This window comes from Balearica regulorum, chromosome 1 (assembly GCF_011004875.1).
Source record: "Balearica regulorum gibbericeps isolate bBalReg1 chromosome 1, bBalReg1.pri, whole genome shotgun sequence".
Lineage (NCBI taxonomy): Eukaryota > Metazoa > Chordata > Aves > Gruiformes > Gruidae > Balearica > Balearica regulorum.
Window position 1 is genome coordinate 186,639,580 of NC_046184.1, and position 23,264 is coordinate 186,662,843.

General features: G+C 46.5%; 1 protein-coding gene and 1 non-coding gene across 3 annotated transcripts in view; one reads left to right on the plus strand and one right to left on the minus strand.

Annotated features, from left to right (window-relative positions):
• GTF2F2 (general transcription factor IIF subunit 2) overlaps positions 1-13,573 on the plus strand; it is a 97,989-nt gene extending 84,416 nt beyond the window's left edge. For both annotated transcript variants that reach the window (XM_075741808.1, XM_075741807.1), the window contains 2 exons: positions 3,137-3,280; positions 12,682-13,573. In XM_075741808.1, coding sequence (XP_075597923.1) covers positions 3,137-3,280; positions 12,682-12,801 — 264 coding nt within the window. In that variant the 3' untranslated portion in view covers positions 12,802-13,573. The remainder of the gene's footprint in view (positions 1-3,136; positions 3,281-12,681) is intronic.
• Positions 13,574-22,544: 8,971 nt separating this feature from the next.
• Positions 22,545-22,680, minus strand: LOC142600213 (small nucleolar RNA SNORA31). The gene has a single exon (XR_012833653.1). It is a non-coding gene; the product is annotated as a small nucleolar RNA SNORA31 (small nucleolar RNA).
• Between the last annotated feature and the right edge of the window lie 584 nt (positions 22,681-23,264).

Genomic DNA, 23,264 nt, shown 5'->3' on the forward strand with positions numbered 1-23,264 from the left:
CTTGATTTTTGAAGTTGTACTCGTGCTTTCCTTCCCATGTGGTACGTATGTCTTACAGGACAGTAATTCCTGTGTTCGACCATGAACTACCAAAGGGAAAGAATCTGGAGCAGTTTTCAAAAAGGAACAAAAATACTTGTTGTACTTAGATTAGATTATTTTTGATAATGTTTGGGTTGCTGTTGTTTACGCATTTTCTTCTGAAAACACAATGTAACATGGCACTGTCTGCAGCTTTGTGCATGCCAGGTATTTTCTCTGTCTTGGTTTTATTCCATATAAAATGATGATACTGACATACTTCATTATGATCTTACTCATTCGTTTATTTGAAGTACTGTCAGTCTCATTACGTATATGACAGTGTGTTTTCCCTTTGACTCTCTCCAGCTTGCAAAGCAAAGAAGCAGTTTTCAAATACAAATGATACTAGAAAATAGAAACCAAAATTGTTCTTGTAGATGGAAATGAGACTTCCAAAATATACAGTGCAATGGGATTCTGATCATAACAGATGCTTTTCAATGCTCGTGTGAAGTTTAAACTGTAGGCTGAGATATGACAAATTCATGTATTTTTGAAGACCAAAGGGACAGCTTCATACTAAAATTCTAAATGTTTGTTTTAAACCCTGCATATTTCATTGTCTTCACGATGCACCTGTGTCCTTACAGCAAGTCCATACACCATTGCACTGAGTTAGAACATGGCAGTGGTAGTAGATTATTGCTCTGGAGAGATGGATTCTCTGGCAGGAAAGATGTAAGTGCTAATCATACATGTTAAGAAATTCTGACTTAAGCCAGGTGTAAATTAAAAGCATTTTTAATGCTGCAAACTGACTGGCATCAGATCAGTTGAAGATCAGATGCAAAGACCTTTTTGGCAATCAAACAGTTGATTTAGTGTATTGCTTATCTTGCAGGTAGCACTCTCGCACATCTCCTGTTTCATCCTACATTTAATGCAGCAAAGGGCCAATCTTTTACTTCCCACTCTTTGTATCATTTCTTTGGTGCTTCATACAGAAACCCTTGCTCAGCTACCAGAACATGAGTAGTGCTGTAGGTCATAGTAGACTTTTAGATTAATGAGATTTTCCCAGTTTTTCCAGTGCCTGTAAAACTATGTGAATATACCCAGCGGAGAACTGGCCAGCTGCTTGGTTGGTGGAGGTGCAAGGCAGATAACCGTGAGCACACCCTGGCCATGCTGCTTGGTAAAGAGTTCAGCTTACAACCACAGGAATGGTGTCATATTATACCCTTCAGCTGTGTAGTAATTTTCTATTGTATTAATGGATCCCGTATGTATTTTGGGTTTTGAAGTGTCTCGACTGAGTAGACTTGTTCTTATCTATCTCAATGCCATTGCAGTTCTACTTTATGCATTTATGACTAGATGCAGTCTACTTGCTTTATCCTATATAGTGAGACCATACTGGTAGAGAAACAGAAATGGAATCCCCAACAGGGCTTCCAAAGCTTACAATTAAAACCTTTTCAAGTTCAACAATTAAAACCTATTCAAGCTCCTAATGAATTGTCTGTTCTACTTTCAGAAGAAGCAAATATTTTGACACACTATTGTTAATAGCAAGGCCAATGTCCTAGATCTATGTTCCTACTCTAGTTTCTGTGGCATCACAATTTTGCTGTAGATCATGGCAACCAACATGTTGCAGCGTGAAGCTCTTTTACTTGCTGCTTCAGTTTGCTATTGTTACAAAGCTATTACTGGTTTTAATATTATTTTTTTAAATGCAGAAGCTAAAGAGTTAAATAATTATACCAAAGTGTATTAGTGGATAAAAATCAATTGTATGGGTTTGCGTGGAGAAGTTGTATCTTTTATAACACTAACATGCAGTTGGAAGAGCAGACAAGTATTTGGATGCCCAAGTCCGTCTTAGGTTTTAAGCAGAAGCAACAAGCTTCAAGCTGCGGGTTGGGAACAATTGCCCTGCATTCAATTTAATGATGTACATCTGTTTCAGGAGTTGAAAGAGAGTTGGCTCGCCAGAGACCTGTAAGCAACAGCAAAGGCGGTAATAGTCTTTAGCCACTTTGGGACAGATGCCAAGAGAGAGGCTATTTTCACCCAGAGAGTAGGAGGGAGTTAGCTGGCAAGGAAACATAGGAAAAAATAAATTGTGCCTTAAAACTAATCTCTCTTCTTAAAAATAAGATTTGTACTATCCAGTAGAACTATGAATTTTCATTTCTAGGCTTCTTCTCTGAAGGTCTTCCTTTTGAGGATCAGGTTTGAGACATCAGAGCCAGAATGACTCCTGTACTGATTGCGGTTTCTTTGCGATGTGCTGGTCTGTGCAAATCTTGCTTCTGATGATGAATCTGAGGAAATGCAGGAAGTATTTCTGGATAAAAGTTTGTGCAAAAGTATACAGTCATCTTGTGCAGATTATAATACTTAAGTACTTTTTAATAGGCATTCTGAAATAGGATGATGTGTGGCAACAAGGGGCCTCTACTTGCTTGGAAAGTTTTTCTTTGCACAACCATAACTTTGTGTGTGCTACTCAGGTTTCTCCTGAAGAGATACCCTCCACGTCCTCAAAGTGTGTCTTCACTTGGTGAAGATTGGTTTTATATTGACGGAGTTGTTGCCTTGAGTGCTGTTTCTGGAGCAGATGGGGCAGTGTCCAAGGGCCATTTGAGCATCCTTTGGGCAGCTGGTTGTTATGATTGTGGATGTAGCCATGTTGGTCCGTGGGTTCTCCTGAGTATTGCAATTTGTAGGTTGTTTGATACCGTCGTTATACTTGAGAAGCTGGTATCAACAGGGGTGGAGTGAAAGTACCGTTTTAGCTTGGATTCCTGTACTAATATGAATTCTCTCTCCAGGTTTGGGCATATCATGCAGGCTCTGTTTCTGGGGTTTTTACTGGTTAAAGCAGAGATAGATATCTGAAAAGCTTATTGTGCTGAGGACAAACTGCTTAGTTTATGTTCATAAAAGAACATTTGAGTGCTCAAAAGATATTTTTCCAGATGAAAAGCACTGAGTCATTGAACAGTGTTTTATTAAATAGAAGGGGGTTTATTTCATAATGTTCAGCACTGAGAATTACACAGCATTACATATGTGTCTTTAAAATGTGTTTTGTATCTGATAGATTGAATATGAGAAGAAGAAGAAAGAAGATGGAAAACGGGCTCGAGCTGATAAACAACAAGTGCTGGACATGCTTTTTTCAGCCTTTGAGAAACATCAGTATTACAACATTAAAGACCTGGTGGACATAACCAAACAGCCAGTGGTATGTACTAGTAGTCTTGTAATATAACCATTTTCAGTAGTTACTATTGTGTATATTTTCCATATCCAGAATATAGTTTAATATATGCTGTATGCCTTTGAAACAGCTCTCTAACTGTCTTTTACAACAAATGAAAATCATCAGGTGAAAATCATCAGGTTTTAAGTTCACTATCGTAGAACCGTGTAGTTTCTTGGCAGAGGTGATTTAAGTAGCCTAAATGGTCTCTTTCTTATTTAGGTTGTCTTTAATACTAGAAACCAAATTCTATAATGCTCTGATGTGTCCCATGCTACTCCTGTCCTCGCTGAAGTAATAGCCTAGTTCTGTTGCAGTTGGCAGTAGAGAGCTTGGGTAAGTGGGTGGTCAGCCCACTTCAGCTTCTGAACTTTATCGTGGCGTAGCAACAGGGGTTACTCTTTCTCTGTGGGTCTAGAAAATTGTGTTTCATGGAATTAGTATTAAATGCACACATTATCCATGTTAGGAACTCAGACATCATGTCAATATCCCCAAACCCACTTGATTTCCTTTACAAATAGAATAATTTTTAGAGTAGGAGTTTGGTGGTATGATATTTGGGGTTCGTTTTGATTAGGTTTTTTTAAGCTGTTTTGATACACAAACAAGAAAAGCACAAAGATGTGTGCTCACACGATGGTTGTGTTATCCTGCAGTGTCTGCCAACTCTTTCATCTACGATCCCTAACTTTCCAGTTCTTTCCCTTCTTCCCCTGTTCAAGCTTTCCTTGAGCAGACCAAGCGGGAGCAGGGGGAGACAATGACATGTGAAGTATCTTTGGTGCTTTTGATGTTTTTCACTGCTGACTTTGGTATCTATCCTCAACCCAGCTGCACTTTTCAGAAAACTTAAAGGGATTTAATTATGTTTGAGTCTAAATGGAGCAACAATTTCAAAAGTTGTTAGAGCTAAGGCAGAAGAAGGAACAGCTGGATTGTGGAAAAAATATTTGTCTGTAAAAGAGGGGGAAAATGGAGATGCTTAACAGTTTTGCTCACTTCACATTTAGAATTAAGTGGATCTTTATCAGAGGATTTGTATAATATGAGGTGTGCAATCTGTTCGGTTAAAGAAGGTGCACAAAGATGTTACCCAAGTCAAATACATGTAGGTTCATGGTGTTCTAGTACCTTGGAAGAAACTAGCTGGCTAATGTATTCATGTCTTCTATTCCATTCATTTATCTAATGAGTCAACTCCTTATCTGTGTGGCAGAGAAGATGTGTGGATCATGGGAGCTGAGAAGGAGGAAGGACTGGGAGAAAGATATGGTGGGAGTGGCAAGAAAATTTTAAGATTTTTTCTTTTTTTGTAAGAGATAGATGTGACAGTCACTATCTCGATCACTTTGAATGTAAGTACATCTAGATATATCCTGTCTAACATGACTTCAGGTAGAAATAGTCACCTCCAACTCCCACTTACGCCATCAGAGAACAAAAGTTTTCTTCCTCCTGTGATGTGATTTGCCTCTTGAATGTACCTGTCTCTCTGCATCAGCTCAAAGGAGCCTGGAATAGCCCTGCTTCTGACACAACGTTTCTTCATTAAGCACCAAAAGTTGGGCAAGATTAATCCAATTTTTGTCTTAGTCACTGCCCTAAGGATTAGATGTATAGAGTAGTTTTGTACTCTGTGTTTGCAAAATACCTCACATTAATACTTTTATTATATTTATGATAAATTTCTATGCCTGTCTATATATCTCTGCTGTCATCATATGCTCCTGAATATATTCTGCCCATAGCACAGTGGATCTATGCTGTGTACTTTCATCTCAGCAAATATAGCCTTTTGTTTTTTTAACTGTTGTAGTAATACAGACACGTTAAAAGGAAATCATGAACTAATTTGACCCAACATCACATGTTATTTGGACTACATCTTTGCATCTGTGTTTCTTATTTGAGTCTCTACCGATGGCTAAAAGTCTCTCAGGGCTCCTGAGATGAGTCAAACTGTTAAACCCTCTTCCCCGGCATGGGCTGTGCGATCTCCATTTCGAGCTGTGTATCAGAATTAGGGGTTTCGTGTTCATTCCCGGCTGGGGTTTTGCCATAGGTGTTGGTGCCCATCCAGCCTCCTCACACCCAGACATCCTGAGAAAATAAATGACCGAATCCCTCTTCCTGATGCCTCTCTTCATTCACTGGGTAGCCAGTATGGTGATAAATTCAAAACTTATCTTTCAGTACATCATCTACCCCTTCATCTAAAACTATCCTAATTTTCTATTTGGGTTTGCATTAAAAACTTCTAATGGCATCCATTTCCATTTAAAAACACTACCCCTTGGTTCCCGCTGCTCAGCCGGTGTTGGCTCCATGTGCGGCCATCCCTGGTGCTGCAGACTTCAACCTCTGGTGTGCAACTTTTGAGTTTTTTTCTGCAAATAAAGTATCTGTTCCTAATGCTCACTGTGACTTCATTGTTCGCAGAGCAGCTATACACGACCAAAAAAATGTAAAATGCCAACAGGTGAATAGGCATGCTTTCCCTGTGCTGTACAGAGGCTGGCTGCTAATTAATCTCTGCTGAGTGTTCACTGCTTTATTTTCTGTCATAGTGTCTAAGATTGTCTGGGTATGTAATTTCTCCTCTGAGTTTCTAAACGTTGAGGTTATTTTCAGACGTGAGGAAAAAAAATGCTGCTGCTGTCTCCTCAGCTCCTGTTAAAATGAAGTTCTAGGTGCTTACATCACTGGCTAATAATATTTAAAACATATTTGTCTAAGGGAATCAACATCTTTTTTAGTGAAGTAACAAATAAATGAGGGTCTTTTTCTTACATAATGGTAAATGTAAATAGTAAATTAAATCCTTGCCACAGAATATGTTGCATGTTACACAAGAAGTTGCTGCCATCTCTATTCTTTAATCACAAAGCAAGTCTTTTCTGAATGCAAACTGCCGTTATATTAGGGAAACCTGGGTTTATTTGTTTTCCTTTTTAATGAAAAATAACAATTTGCAGTAGTAGGCAAATCTGTTGCCACCTACCCAGATGTAAATACCAAGTTCTCCCTGGAAATATTGCAGTAATTCTAGATTTGGAATTAACGGTTGAGAACATGGTATGCTTTTTATGTGAGCAATCAAATATTTGTGAAGAATGGAACCGGTATGGAACCAGTGATGTAATATGAACTGTTGGGTTTGTTTTTTTCTAAATGGGGTAGATACTTTGCAATTTTTTTCTTTTATTTCAGCTTTAAGCAATGGTTATCCTAAGTGCTGTGGGGTTTTTTCTCCCATCAAAGTTTTGGAAGGGTTTTCAGAGCTTGGAAGTTAACTCCTCTCTCAGCTTTTCAGATTTTTTTAATCCCATAATTCACTCTTTATGGAAAAAATCATGGGGGAAGATGTAACAGAGGATGCCTTAAATGTATAAACAGATTACCCGCGGATTAGCTTCTGTGTTATAATATGTATATGAAAGTGCCAAATCCCTTTTTGAGAAGAAATTGTTGGCTCCTGATTAGTGCTCACCAGGCTCTAAAATTCGGTGTTTGGCACCACTGGAGGAAGTGAGGGGTTTCTCTTGATGGTGTCGTATCAGACTGAGTAGTATGCTTCAAGATGTATAGGCCAACCTGCACAGCGCAGACCCAGGTGGAAGGTCCTGGTTTCTGGAAGGAGAAGTGATCCTACAAGAAAAATCATAACATCTCCTGAACTCATCTAGTCAAACTCCTTGTTTCCCCCTGCAGCAGAGATGGCAAATGGGAATACCTTGCAATATTCCCATCCCATAACTCAGTTGCTGCAGTTCACAGTCCCAGCTGGAAGTGCCCTGACTTGTGGCACAGATGTTACCTTGCTATTCAGTTTGGGTTGGTTTTGTTACACCATTAAATCAAAACTCTTGGAAGTTTTTTCCCAGAGAGAAGCCGAACTGCTTGGGAAATTGGGTCTGAAAACGAGTTGAAATGAAAAGTAATCATTTAACTGGGTGGGTGGTTTGGAGGTCTGAGCAAGTAGTGAAAGGCATCGTGCAAAATGTCACGCAAAGGTACTGCCACCAAACAGCAGTGAGCTGCCGGGAGCCATGGACCGTGCAGCTCTAGCGGTTTTCTTCTGCCTGAGCCCTGTGGCATCCTCATGCCTTGTGACCTGGCTTCCTGGATGCAGATGAGGTCTCTCAGCCCAGGAACTACATATAGATGTACTTTGTGGGATGAGGTGTAATTCTATTTTTTTTCCAATTCTCACTAATCTGTGTGGTCTAGAGCAGAATTTAACCTTGAATCTGAGTGTTTCTTCCACCCACTCTGCCATCTTTTGAAGTGTCTCTATCAGTGACACCACTGAAAGCTCCCTCGCGTGCATGCACAAGGACTGCAAGCAAAGCAGTGGATATGCAGGTAGACACATCTACACATACTTACAGAGAAATCACTTTTTCACCTGCTTTCATCACCTTTTAAAAAAATGCATCACGCAACAGCAGTGTCATCATACAAAACATTTGTGCGCTGATTGCTGTTGGAGTGATTGCGTTGGTCTTAGGTACCTGGCTCAAATAAATGCCAGCATCTCTGCAATAGATGAGATGTGAAAGGTGTGTGAAGGGATGTATGTTGATCTCCTGCTGCCACCTGCTGGGGTTTGCATCAGGCACCCTTGAAGACTGAAGAGCTGTCACCGCAGTGCAAAAGGACCCCCCCCTGCTCCCCAAAGACCCTAAGAAACTGGTTTGTATATGCAATCTGTTATGGTCATCTTTCTTACTTGTCGGGCAAAGAGATCTTTTAAACAGCCCTTGTTGCTTCAAGGGAGGTTTTTAAGAATTACTTCACTGCCTGAGTCCACATGAAGTATCATCGTTAGCGTGGGATCTGGATTTTTTTTGCTTTCTAAATTTTTGATGTGTGCCTGGAGAGACAGAAACAATGGGTTTCTCTAAAAGAGACTTTTTTACTGACTGAGAACATACTTCTTATTTATTTCCCAACTTTTCCATTTAGGAAAAAATGGGAAGAGTGTGAAGAAGAGACTGGGCAAGCAGCTTTTCTTTTTTTCCTATGTCATCAACAAATATTTGCTTTTTTTATGAGTTGGAATATGTTGATATTTTTGCTTAGTGGAACTGTGGAAACAGAAAATACAAGGGTTCCAGTAACTCCAGTTCAATATATGCACTCTAAGAGGACTAAATTGCTCCAACTAAAGCAATTATGAATTTAATGTGGGGATTCTTAAACTGTGATCTGCAGTTGCCATGGCAATCCACTCAAGCCAGTCCGGATTAATATTTAAACAAACAAGTAGGCAAATGGTTCTTTAAAAAATGAAAGAAGTTACTGGTGTTTACTCTGAAGAGTAAAGGAGGGCAATATTAGTGAGCTGTCTTGTGTCGAAGATTATAGTACTGGTTATCGTAGCTTTGCTTTTTTTTTTTTTTCTTTCTCCTTAATTTTTCTTCCTTTAAGATGTATATTAGAAAATGCTCTGGTACCTACTCAGCTCTCCTCTAAACATGAGGCCAGAATAAAATGGTTCAAGCTTTGCAAAAACGCATGAAAAGCAACAGCTTGGGGCTTTGATGGGGTCTGAATAAGGCGCAGAGTTTCAAGATAATCCCAGCCCAAGGAAGCCTCTCCTGGTTTTGGCTGGAATAGACTTAATTTTCTTTCTAGTAGCGGGTATAGTCCTGTGTTTGGATTTAGGATAAGGATAATATTGATAACACACCAATGGTTTTAGTTGTTGCCAAGTAGTTGTTGCATTTACACTAAGTCAAGGACTTTTCAGCTTCTCTTAGTGGCCTGCCAGTGAGAAGGGTGGAGATGCATAGGATGCTTGGAGGCGACACAGCCAGGACAGCTGATCCAAACTGGCCAAAGGGATATTCCATACCATATGACGTCATGCTTTTTACATAACTGGGGGGTTGGCTTGGCGGTTCAGCTTGGGAACTAGCTGAGCATTGGTTCCAGGTGGTACGCAATTGTGCCATGCATCACTTGTTTTGTATATTATTGTGTTGGTTTTGCGTGGCAAGGTTTTGGTAGCGGGGGGGCTACAGGGGTGGCTTCTGTGAGAAGCTGCTAGAAGCTACCCCTGTGTCTGATAGAGCCAATGCCAGCCGGCTCCAAGACGGACCCGCCGCTGGCCAAGGCCAAGCCAATCAGCGCCTCTGTGATAACATATTTAAGAAAGACAAAAACAGTTAGAGAGCGCTTTTGCAGCCAGAGAGAGGAGTGAGAAGATGTAAGAACATCTGCAGACACCAAGGTCAGTGAAGAAGGAGGGGGAGGAGGTGCTCCAGGCGCCGGAGCAAGATCCCCCTGCAGCCCGTGGTGAAGACCATGGTGAAGCAGGCTGTTCCCCTGCAGCCCATGGAGGGAGGATGAGGGGGTGTAGAGATTCCACCTGCAGCCCGTGGAGGACCCCACGCCGGAGCAGGTGGAGACACCCGAAGGAGGCTGTGGCCCCGTGGGAAGCCCGCGCTGGAGCAAGCTCCTGGCAGGACCTGTGGACCCGTGGAGAGAGGAGCCCACGCCAGAGCAGGTTTGCTGACAGGACTTGTGACCCCGTGGGGGACCCACGCTGGAGCAGTTTGCTCCTGAAGGTCTGCACCCCGTGGAGGAGACTCACGTTGGAGAAGGCCGTGAAGGACTGTCTCCCGTGAGAGGGACTCCATGCTGGAGCGGGGGAACGATGAGAGGAGTCCTCCCCCTGAGGAAGACGAAGCGGCAGAAACACCGCATGATGAACTGACCGTAACCCCCACTCCCCGTCCCCCTGTGCCGCTGGGGGGGGCGGAGGTTGAAGCCGGGAGTGAAGTTGAGCCCGGGAAGATGGGAGGGGTGGGGGGTGGTGTTTTTAAGATTTGGTTTTATTTCTCATTCCTCTACTCTGTTTTGCTTAGTAATAAATAAGATGAATTCCCTCTCTAAGTTCGGTCTGTTTTGCTCGTGATGATAATTAGAGAATGATCTCTCCCTGTCCTTATCTCGACCCGTAAGTTTTTTTTCATTGTACCTTTTCTCCCCTGTCTAATGAAAGAGGGGAGTGATAGAGCGGCTCTGGTGGGCACCTGGCCCTCAGCCAGGGTCAACCCACCACAGTTCTTTTTGGCGCCCAACGTGGGGCACGAGAGACTCGAGATAAGGATAGTAATTGGAAGAGGTAACGGGCAAAACATTGACTGAACGTAACTTGAGAGTGATATATTTGTGAAGGGACTAGAGATAGATTTTGTGTGTAGATTGTCCACTCTTGTTTGGTGTTGTGATAGTGTTGTTTTGATGTTGGTGTGGGGAATTCTTTTTTTTTTTTTTTTTTTCTTTTTCTTTGTTGATGTGATTAGTGTTTGTGAAGTTTTGTGTTGAATGTATATTTTAATGGTAATTCTTAAATATGTGATTCACAGAGGCGAGGGGTGGAATGTGTTGGTTTTGCGTGGCAAGGTTTTGGTAGCGGGGGGGCTACAGGGGTGGCTTCTGTGAGAAGCTGCTAGAAGCTACCCCTGTGTCTGATAGAGCCAATGCCAGCCGGCTCCAAGACGGACCCGCCGCTGGCCAAGGCCAAGCCAATCAGCGCCTCTGTGATAACATATTTAAGAAAGACAAAAACAGTTAGAGAGCGCTTTTGCAGCCAGAGAGAGGAGTGAGAAGATGTAAGAACATCTGCAGACACCAAGGTCAGTGAAGAAGGAGGGGGAGGAGGTGCTCCAGGCGCCGGAGCAAGATCCCCCTGCAGCCCGTGGTGAAGACCATGGTGAAGCAGGCTGTTCCCCTGCAGCCCATGGAGGGAGGATGAGGGGGTGTAGAGATTCCACCTGCAGCCCGTGGAGGACCCCACGCCGGAGCAGGTGGAGACACCCGAAGGAGGCTGTGGCCCCGTGGGAAGCCCGCGCTGGAGCAAGCTCCTGGCAGGACCTGTGGACCCGTGGAGAGAGGAGCCCACGCCAGAGCAGGTTTGCTGACAGGACTTGTGACCCCGTGGGGGACCCACGCTGGAGCAGTTTGCTCCTGAAGGTCTGCACCCCGTGGAGGAGACTCACGTTGGAGAAGGCCGTGAAGGACTGTCTCCCGTGAGAGGGACTCCATGCTGGAGCGGGGGAACGATGAGAGGAGTCCTCCCCCTGAGGAAGACGAAGCGGCAGAAACACCGCATGATGAACTGACCGTAACCCCCACTCCCCGTCCCCCTGTGCCGCTGGGGGGGGCGGAGGTTGAAGCCGGGAGTGAAGTTGAGCCCGGGAAGATGGGAGGGGTGGGGGGTGGTGTTTTTAAGATTTGGTTTTATTTCTCATTCCTCTACTCTGTTTTGCTTAGTAATAAATAAGATGAATTCCCTCTCTAAGTTCGGTCTGTTTTGCTCGTGATGATAATTAGAGAATGATCTCTCCCTGTCCTTATCTCGACCCGTAAGTTTTTTTCATTGTACCTTTTCTCCCCTGTCTAATGAAAGAGGGGAGTGATAGAGCGGCTCTGGTGGGCACCTGGCCCTCAGCCAGGGTCAACCCACCACAATTATTGATTATTATTAATAATGATAATCTTCCTTTTCTGTCCTGTTAAACTGTCTTTATCTCAACCCACGAGTTTTACCTTTTTTTCCTTTTCGATTCTCTCCCCCATCCCACCAAGGAGGGGCAGGAGTGAGCGAACAACCGTGTGGTTGTTTTACCTGCCAGATGGGTTAAAACCACAACAAAGTCAAAAAGCCAAGAGCTTTTAGCTCAGGTGGAGAAATCCCAGGAGGAGGAAGACGCAGGAGGTAACGGTGCGGTGCAGACCCGCACAGCGGGAGCCTCTGGCACACAGCGCCCACCCGCACGGCTCGCTGGCTTGTGGCGGCAGCGAGCTCCCAGGGCAGAAAGCCCGCCCGCGTTCCCAGAGAAACGTAACAGTGCACAGATTTTCAGACCAGCTGTGCATCTAACACGGAGGGTATGTCGGGCATCTCTCAGCCTTTGGATTTTGCAAGCGCACCATCCTGAGATGGGAGCTGGGGAGCGTCTCGGCCAGCCCACCCGGGGGCGGGTGCTGCTGCTGCAGGTCTTGCAGTTGCCTCCGCATCGCCTTCCCAGAGGCGCTGGGAGCTCTGTTTTGGCAGCCCACGGAGCATCTCTCGAGCCAGTATCTGTTGTTTTGCCGCCCGGGAGGGCTGCGCAAGGCCAGCCCGGGAGCTGTCACCCCTGGGGATCGGGTGCTGCACCCCGGCAGTGCAAATACCTGTTGGAGCCTGGGGGGTCAAGGTCTATCGCAGAGTCGTTATCGCACGAGTTAGTGCCAATCAGCCAAGCTTGCTGTCTGCCGGGTTGTTTTTATGAACCTAGTCGATGTGGTTGAGCAGATCGTGTGACATCATGTAGGAACTGTGGCAATTGCCTGCCTGTATAATTTGAATTTTTGTTTTCTTTCAGATATACTTGAAAGAAATTTTAAGAGAAATAGGCATCTACAACGTGAAGGGGACCCACAAAAATACGTGGGAGCTGAAGCCAGAATACAGACACTACCAAGGAGAAGACAAGAGTGATTAACAAAAGTGTTTACGAAGCGAGAATTAGAGTGATTGCACTGAGGGAACCATAGTGGGTTTACAAACAGGACGAAGCACAGTGCCATTCTGCAAGATTCAAGTTAAATTAAAGCAGCTGATGCTTTGTAATTTTCTGTAGCTTCTTTTTTTTTTTCCCAAGGAATATTTCTTGTACGTTTCTATAAGTGTTTTGTCTTTTGACAGGAAAAAAATATTTATAGAATAAACTTGTATTAGATTTATCTTTATTGGAAATATTTTGAATTCTAATCTTACTTTTTCTTGATAGCTTTGTGGCTTTTCCAAGCCTCAATGACTTTGAAGGAAAACGTGTCCTAGAGGATCCCGTAACTTTGTGGGTTTGCATTCCCATAGAACTGGGTTAATATGCTCGCTTCTGCTGGGATCTGTCAGGGCTTTGTCTGGAAGACTGCAAAAATGCACAACCCTTTGTGCAGTGTTTGGGTGGAATGGACGTGATGCTGCTTTTGGGATCAGGCTTTAGGGAAAACAGGCACGGCCGCGGTGCTCATTACAGTCCTTAGACTCCATGGGAACAAATCAACACAGTTAAGAACCCCTAAAGCGAAGGCTGTTGGATACACAGATCAGTGGGAAGAAGACAATCCCCCTCCAGGTGGTTACTGAGGAAAAAAAATGAAATGTCTGTTAGGTATATCAAGGAATAGATTTATCTTTTGTTTGGTTTTTATTATGTTACCTATGTTTTATGTTTAAGCATATCAATAAAAACATTACTTTAATTTGTACCACGCAGTGTTCTACATTCTTGACTGAAAACACGTTGTGATTTAGCGTAAGTATGAAGGTTTTTCTCAAACCATGGTTTTATTGCTGTCTTTGCCACTAGGATTCTGTGTCTTTTGGGGAAGATGATTGCTTAATGTGTCCATGTCTCTTTTCCCCCAGTTCTGAAATGCACATTGCAAGGGGTTGTCTATTCATAGAATCATGGAATGATGATAGAATGGTTTGGGTTGGAAGGGACCTCAAAGATCATCTAGTTCCAACCCCCCTGCCATGGGCAGGGACACCCTCCACCAGACCAGGCTGCCCAAAGCCCCATCCAGCCTGGCCTTGAACACTGCCAGGGATGGGGCATCCACAGCTTCTCTGGGCAACCTGTTCCAGTGCCTCACCACCCTCACAATAAAGAATTTCTTTCTAACATCTAATCTAAATCGACCCTGCTTCAGCTTAAACCCATTACCCCTTGTCCTGTCACTACATGCCGTGATAAAGAGTCCCTCACCATCTTTCCTGTAGGCCCCTTTGGGTACTGGAAGGCCGCAGTTAGATCTCCCCAGAGCCTTCTTTTCTCCAGGCTGAACAACCCCAACTCCCTCAGCCTGTCCTCACAGGAGAGGTGCTCCAGCCCTCTGATCAGCTTCGTGGCCCTCCTCTGGACTTGCTCCAACAGCTCCATGTCTCTCCTGTACTGGGGCCCCCAGAGCTGGACACAGTACTGCAGGTGGGGTCTCACAAGAGCGGAGTAGAGGGGCAGGATCACCTCCCTCAACCTGCTGGTCATGCTGCTTTTGATGCAGCCCAGCATCCTTTTTGGGAGGGCAATGGGATGGGACTATTTAATTATATTCTCCAAGCTTTTATGTTAAAAAAAGCGAAACAGAGTGGAAAGAGGGGGAAAAAACCAAAACAAAACAAAAAAAACTTGTTAGTATATCTGTAAATGAAGAAATGAAGCAGAAGGTGAGATTTTTTTTTTTTATAGCACAACTTTCACATTCCCTCAGGTCCTTCAGATGTGTGTATAACTTCTGCACACACTAATAAAATAATAGGTCTGTGTGAAAAGCAGACATTCCATTACTGGTCCACTTGGAAGCAGTGGAAGTTTTGGAGGGAGGTCAAATGCCTTCGGAGGGTTGTAAAACAACTCTGACCCTTTATGCATATATGTCACACATTTTAATTTTGCTCAGTTCATTTTTTTTTTTCTAGAATTGTTTGTGCAGGTGTCTCTCTACAGATACGCTTCCTGATGGTGTTCAGCTTTCTGTGGCATGAAGTGTCCAGTTCCTAGGAGGTAGACTAGACAAGGTGGACTAGAAGAGCACATTATGTTCCAGGAATGCATGTGTGCTTTCATAAATATTGCCATTGACTCCTGTCTCCTCAGGCTCTACGAGCAGGACCCAGCTTGGTCACGGCTGTGGGAGATACCTGAGGATGCTGAGAGGGACCCAGGAAGTCAGCCTTGCTGTCTTCACTACACGATGTGCTCCCCAGCCCGAGCCAGAGCCTGCATGCATTGCCGTCCTCCTCGTGCTGTTCCAGTCCTCCGGAGACTTCCATTCCCAACCACGTGGGACGAGAACTCTTGTTTTTCCGTGAGCTGAGCTCCTCTGTTGGATTCATGTGCTCTTTAAACAGCTGACGTACCTAGAAAGTCTGGGTCAACTTCTGCCCTGTGGTCTTCTAAAACAGTGCAGGGGGATGCCGTGCAATCCTAATTTAGTAGCCTTGTAATTCAGTGCCACAGGTAGAAATGATCATGGTGTTTCAGAGGGAAAAGGTTACCTTTGGTGGGATCCCCAGCAGGACTAGCTTAGCAGGGAAGTATTTTGGATCTGCTTTTATTTTTGGTTTCATGTGAGTATACCGCTTCACAATTTGTCTTTGGTTGAGAGGGACATAATGAGCCAGCGTGAAATGCCAGAAGATCTAAGTAAAGAGGATAGATATTTTATTGATCTGCAGAGTGCCTTTGGACAGGGTAAAGAGGCTCTACTTAGGAGTAATGGAAAGTATACCGACCACACCATTTTTTAATGGGTTTTATGGGTTTTTTTTACCAAAAAAAAGGTCTTTATGGGCATCATTAAAAACATGGAGTGCCAGAAGTAAACATGCAGTGGAGTTTTCAACCAACGAGCAACAGAAAGGTTGAGGAGAGCCAAGGTGCCCTGCTTCACTTGCAGCCTTCTCTGGAGTAGCGCCAGTTTTCAAGGTAAAAATGGGGAACAGGAGAGTGAGGAAACTCCATTTCAAAAATGGAACTAGGAAATGCTACACCAGGATAAACTAAGAAAATAATGGGCAGTCCAGAAGCCAGGCAGCTCATGAAGCACTTTCTTACCTGCTTCCTGCATGATTTTGAAGGCTTTCTAGCTTTTTAGGGTGCAACTGGAATTTTAGCCCCAGGAGCAGCCACGCAATGTGCGTGGCTTGAGAGGTGGGCACAGCGGGCCCACGGAGGTGCTGACCTAGAGGAGGAAGGATGCTCTCCTGTGCCAACGCTGGGACCTGGGCCGTGCATTCCGGGGCTCTGCTGGCTCCTGCCCCATGGGAGCACACAGGAAAGATGGAGGTGGTGGTGTTAGGTGCTGGTGGTGGGTCATCATCCAGCCTGCAGCCAAGCCACGGTGTCTTGCAGCACATCCCACCCTAAAGACAGAAGCAGCGGGGTAGACACGCTGCTACGGGCCCCACGTTCTCCCCTCTGTAGCAAGTCAAGGCACCGCGGGACTGTGTCTAACTTCATGCGATAATGATTGAGCATGTGGGGCAACTTCATTTGGATCCAGCACGTAATAACCAGCAAAAACTCTCCAGCTCTGCTCCACTTGTTCTGCAGGGGAACCTTACACAAGTGCTGTTAGGAGGGTTGCCATCTGCCGCAAGAGAAGAGGAGGAGGCCCGTAGGTGTTCAAGTCTGATTCCCCAGCCCCCACGTTTGGATTAACTTAAACTCTGAACTCGCGGCAGTGATAAAACACCGATTCCCTGCTGGTCTTCCCACGTGCTGCTGTCTCTGCGCACGCAGATGTTCTTGACTATCGGTGGTCAAAACATGAGGCCATGAGCAGGTCCCATAGGCACTGGCAGAAGTATCAATGCTCTAAATGCCATTAAATGAAATTAAAAGCACTTCTTGTCTAACATTACCTCTCCCAAATGACCAGTTCTTTGAGTCATCAGAAATTTTACACTCTGCAAGCGCAGCTGGTACAGGCACAGGCCTGAGCTGACACAGCTGCCCCAGCAGAGACATCCCCGTGTCAGTGGGCTGGGAGAGCCTGGACCCTGCCACTGCCACAGGGGAACTGGGGGTGGATTTGAGCCCAACATGGGACAGGCTGGTCCCAGTGCTGCCCTGCTTCCTTCACCACCAGCTCACAGCTCTAAACATCTGCCTGTCCCCGCTGCTGCCTGCCTGCAGCCAGCCCAGAGGCTGCTGTGGGACAGGAAGGACACACAAGGAACGGGAGTGGGAATATTAGCCATGGGACAGCAGAAAGTTACATGGCTCCGAGATGTCTGCTGCTGACATCGCATCTTTGACACAGAGCTTAGAGCGGGATCAGAGCTCACTAGCTGCTGCGATTCCAGTGGATGCTCCTTAAGTCAACCGTGCTTTGAGTCAGCTACATCTTGTCTTCACCAGCTGCTTGGAGTTGGCTCTAGCTGAACGTAGCTCTGGCGTGTGTCAGCCTTGCCCACCCACATTTACACGTCCCTGTCGCCAGGATGGCATTTTTCATTACTCACTGTATCTATTGACTCCTAAAAAATCATTTTTCTCACTAATGCATATCAGATCTGAGCTGCTGCTCCAGGATCACCTGAAGATAGCTCCGCTTCTCCAGCTTTTCAAAGAGCTGTGGCTGGGTACAACTTGCCCCATTTCTCATACTGGTGGCAGGACCGGAGGACTCTCCTGGCTCTCCTAACCAAGACTCTGTGTGGCTACTAGGCCGCGGAGTCAGCCTTTCTCTGGGAATGTTTAATTATTTGCACAAGAATGACAAATTCCAACAGTAAAAGATAAAAAAAGGTCCCTTCCAGAAGAGCTCAGCACCCAGTGCTACAGCAGGCATCTTAAGGTTCAAATCCCTTGTCTGCCTCAAGCAGGTCAAACTCTTCCACCTTCAGCTGTCAAACGCAAAAATTTTGGAGTTTGTGGCATTTTGGAATAGGGAATTAGTAAATATCTTTGGATGGGGAGCATGGGACACCCATAAGCCAGAGGGGTCGATGAACACAGGTGCCACTGAGCATCGCTTCAGCTAACCACACCTAGGGCTTGTGACAGGCGAGATCTGAGCACCAGCAGCCGAACTTACAGCCACCCTGTTCTCCTTCCCAGCACAGCAAGGAGCTGCCTGGTACTGGTCATACTGGTCATAGAAGTACCTCACCCAAACTGTGTCCCTTGGAGGAGTACAGTCAGCTGAGAGGGGATTTCTGCTCCTGACGGCGTCACACGGGGGTTCAGGCTCCTGCAGCTGGTGTGTTTGCAATAGGCAAATAAACGGGAGAAGCTGCAGTATTTGGCTTTCAATCTTGAAAGGAAGGGAACAACTGTCTCTTTTCACCTCTACTCCGTTAACTAGTTTTACCTCTGGAGCTCGTTCTTGAGAGTGGACCTGAGCACCTCCAAGAGGCAGGGAAGGCTTTCAGCAGCTGCCAGACGGACAACCAAGTACCAGAGGAACAGGCAAGGGCAAAGCCTTGATTAAAAGCAATGAGGGAAGCAAAGGAGAGCCCTTCCTCAGCCACCTGGGTCTGTGCCTGCACCCGTCCAGCTGCCCCCACCACCCTGCATCGGGAGGGTCAATAGCACTGGCAGGAGGTGGATGAGCCCGACCCACCCCGGGCTTCACACATCTAATTTAAGGCCTTTTTCCAGAGAGGCTCACATAAAACCCAGCACGGATTCCTGGAGAGCCTCCCTCCACTGCCTGGCCCAGCCCAGCCCCGGGAGAGGCTATTTATACCCCAGCAATGGGAGAGACGGCAGGCAGCGACAGCCGCATCCACGCAGGGTCCACCAGCCCAGGCAGCCCCAGCCACGGGATTTTCCATCTGCGTGGCCTTCCCAAAGCTGCCTGGCCTGCAGTAAGCAAGGCGGCTATAAACACGTAACACTTCTACTTCTGGGCAGCTGCCATCTTGCCCTTTCTGCTTAAAAATCAGGTGGGTTTAGAGGGGTCAAAGCACCCTTAGCTCCATCGCCATGAGTGAAGCAGACGGCACGTGCGGCCAGGCAGTGGCTGCTGGGCCGGGGCAGCCAAAGCCAATGGCCAAGGGGCTGCACCAACTTCTTGAAACACCTTTCCATGGGCAGCTTGACCAGGCACCAGCAGCTGCCAGGATAACAGGAGGGCTGCAGAGAAACAACCGCTCATCATTTTTCTCTCCGTGTTCAGCTGCCGCCTCATTGGCAAGGTTGGGATCACACACCAAAACAGTCTAAAAAGACCTTGTAGGGTGTTTGGCCCCTTTCTGCCAGAAGTGGAAGGTGATGAATGCAGCTCTGATGGCTGCAAACACCCAGCCAGCAACACGCATCCTCAACAACATCCTGCCATGCTTCAAGGGTCACCAGCATTTGTCAGCCCCCAAAAAAAAGCTTCCCCAGGCCCCTAGCCCTGGCCACAGCCACTTGGCTGCGATCTTTACACAACAGCTTCCAGCTGCGGCTCCAACCAAAGGGCAGCCAAGGCACAGGGACCACAAACCAGCACAGTTGCGCTCCTGGCAATGGATTTTGGGCTGTTTATGGCAAAGAATTTCAGGCTTTTTTTCCTCCAGACTAAATGAACGCGGTGTATAGCTGCTGCTGTCCTGCTATGGGCTAGCAGCAACACGAAGAGTGACTTGCCGGCTGGTGCAGGGTGAAACATCCCCGTTTACAACTGCAGCCCAATCCCAGGGAAGCGGCTGCAGAGCTGAAGTGCAGCCGGAGGGCCGTGGGAGTGGAGGGAGGCATCTCACCTGCTCCAAGCCAGCAGCAGCACGTGAGAAAGCAGAGGTATCTTGATGCAGATACTATTGCTGTTTAATAAAAGCATCCTCCCCAGACACCTGTCACTGAAAGCACTGCTAGGGCTGCACTGGGCTGGCCTAAACAGCCAGACGCTTGCTAAGGGAAGGAAGCAAGTTTCAGCTTTTTTTTTTTTTGCCTTTTTTTTTTAAAAATAATCTAATTTTACTTCTCTGACAACAACCATGTCCTAAACTTATAGTAAGTCCCTCCTGGCCTTGAGCTAAACCAAGTGAAAAAAAACAAAAAACAAAACCAAATCAAACCAAACCCAACTCTGTTCCCTACATCCATTGATTTAAAGTTTTCCCTTTGCACGCTCTCCCTCCTCATGCCAAAGCAGAGGGTTGCACAAGGCTCCAGGACCATTGCCCACCTGGGCTTCGGCACACACCTCCCCCCCGCCCCGCCCCTGGCAAAGCCAAGGGACCAAGCCAGGCTGGCTCAGCTGGGTACCTAAAAGGGGGCAATGGGGGTATGCAGCTCCCCATGGCCCCACCTGTGCCTCCCCCAGCACACCAGGTGCTCCCTCCACTGCATGAACATCCCCAAACCTGCACCCTTTCTCTTCAAACCAGGTAGCCAAGGAGCAACATGCTGCTGCAGCAGCGTTCCGATGTTAACAGCATAGTTCACTTCCCCGCAGGAGGTGGGATATTTATTTTTTTGCCAGCACTTGGCTGAACCCTTGCACAGGGCTGTGGGCTGGAGACACTGCGGTGATGTTTTGAGAGGGCAAAAAGGGGTGGATTTGTAGATGGGGTGAGACCCAGCTGGGGCAGCAAAACTGTGAGACAGAGCAGGCATTGAGGGGGAGCAGTGGGGCAGGAGGGCAAAAGGCCAAGGGGAGCGTGGGACATGCACCCAGCACAGTAGTCACTCCCTTAACCACAAAAGTACGAAACTAAAGAGGGAGGACTTCTTACCCCACCCTCTATGAGCAATCAGCCTTCCCCCCACTGCCAGCACCTGGCTGGTGGTGGGTGCAGGAGCAGCCTCCCACCCCACATGGGGCTGGGACCCAACCCTGGTTTCTACCCAGCCACTTAACCCACTCTATGAGGCTCAGGGGAAAAGTTATTTGGATCCTTCCCAGCTCCACAGCCCTCCCAGCCACAGAAAACATCTTCCCAGGAACAGGAGATACAAGCCTGATAAGCACATTTTAAAACAAGATGGGGATAGGTTTTAAAGCTGTCCTTCAGTTCAGGCTGTGTTTGAGCAGCACCAGGGTAATTTGTTATGTATGATGAGGCATTTTTATCAATTTAGTAACTCCAAAGCTGTAGTATTACAACAGTATGAAGCCTTGCCTTCTCAAATCACTTTTGCTTTTGAGCCCAAGAAAACAGCTGCTTGAAACGAAGAGGGACCGGAAGAGGAAGAATTGGGTTACAAGGAAATACATGACTTCACTTCATTGCATCACACTGTTGACAACTGCCTTTACCAGCCAAGGGCCTCCCACTTAACAGCACGTAGCAACTCCCACAGCAAAGAGCAGGATCCCGACTTCCCGTCGCCCTGCCTCTGCTGCAGGCAGCTACCACAGCAGCACGGCTGCGACTGCTGCTTCTCACTGCCATGGCCTTCCCTGCCATCGCGCCAGTTTGACCTCTCCTCCCTTGCAGGCTTGACATCACAGAGCTACAAGACTTGCCCTTTTCCTGAGAAACTGAAGGCAGCAATGTATTTTTGGCAGTATGGCCAGGAACAAAACCACTTCCCTCGGAGCTCGCTGGAGATACGAACAGAACAAAATCCTGCATCTTTGAACTGACACTTTCCTACAACAGGCTGAAGGCAGACTTCTCATCAAGACGCTCCGCCATGCAGAAAAGCAGAAGAGATTGATAGAAAGATGTAACCAACTAGTGAGGCATGTTTGCACACACCAATTAAATATCCCAGTTAGCCTGGAGTACAGACAGGATGGCACACAATTTCCTTAAGCCATCCAACACAAGAGCCAGGCTGTGCTCACCATGCTTTTAAGATGCTGCTTTTCAAAGCAGCACCTTGTCACATGCACAGCAGCTGCCACACAGCAGCTCCAGGCTTGTGCCCAGGGCTCCCAGCCTCAGCATGATTAGCTGAGCAGCCAGGCAGGGGGAAGAACTGTTTCCACTCCCACATCCCAGCTCCACTCAGTTTTAAACACTTGTGACTCCCTGGAAGCAGGAGCTGGGGGAATTAGGGGCTGCATGGCCATGCAAGCACTGCCCTGCCCATGCTGAACTTACTCCACTGAGAAGCAAAAGGCTCAAACTAAGGAAGTGCTTACTCCCCCCTTCCTTTACAGCTCCCAGTTTAACAAAGATGCAAGGGGAAGGGCAAGGTAACATCCTCACCCTGCCCGTTAAACAAATCCACTTCAAGGAGAGTGAGAACTGCCCCACAGTGATTTTATTTAGGCTTTGAACCTGCCTCCCTGAGCCGTTGGGTGAAGGCAGAGGAGCATTAATTTACATTGCTTAGATTACACCAAAGCTGTACCTCAGCCAGAAGCACAGCTGACTCAAGACTTCCTTGGGAACACTAAAGAAAACATGCACATGAAGTTCCCACAGAACTAAAATAGGGTGTTTAAACCAGACAAGAGCCTCCAAGATAACTGGGGCACACTCCACTCCCACCTCCACAGACAGCATCTCACTCCTCCCAGCCCGCTGCACCTATCTCAGCCCTGCAGAAGCCTTCCTCCACCTCAGCCCTCCGGCACCAGGGGCAAAACCCCAACACAAGACTGGGAGGATGCCAAAACTCTGCAGAAGCCGAGGCCTGAGGCTTTACAGATCAACAGCTAGCAAGTGGGCGATGCCCTCCCCTCCCAGGGACCTTAACCTCCTGTACCTAGAGCCACTAGTGACTTCAGTCCAAGGCAACATCCCTGGGTCAGGCACACGGCCATGTTGTCAGCAGCAGCGCACAGTGTTTGTGTTCCTTCATTCAATCCAGACTGCCACGAGGTCAGACAGGTAGAAAGCGCAAGGAACCTGTTGCTGTTGCATCTCAGCAAGAACCAGAGAAGCAATAGCTGTTTGCTCCAGGTCTGTCAAACGGATGCACTCCCTAACAAGGAACACAGCAGGAACAGAAGAGAATACTCAGGTAAGTCTCAAGCCAAGACATGCACCTGCTTTAGGATGGAACCAGCCCATTCCAACACTTCTCTCCCCAAGAAGGCAAGTACAGAAAAACCTGAAATCCTTCAACTTAGTTCTAATTAATCTGCTCCTGAATAGCTGTCAAATACAGAGGTAGTACCACAGCCAGGCTGCGTTGGAAAATGTAGTAATTTCACCCCCCACTCCAATGTTCTCACTCCCTGGGCTCAGAGTGCTGGTGTTTACTGCTCCATCCCTCCATCCTCCTACCTTCAACTTGGAGTGACACTACAGCTGAGGAGACTCCTCGTCTGACAAAGCAGTTCAGCCAGCACTCAGCTTGAGTAGCACATATTCCATTCTGTGGGGTTTTTTAATTAACTTTGGTATCTTCCAGACATAGAAGTCTCTGTGCAATCATGAAAGATGAAGGTCCAACTCTGCTACAATGACATTTCTTGACCTTTGCCGTATTCCCCTCAGCCTGCTCCTGGACTCCAGTGCCACAGGTAGAAACCGTGTGAGGTCTGTCTGGAGACAGTCAAG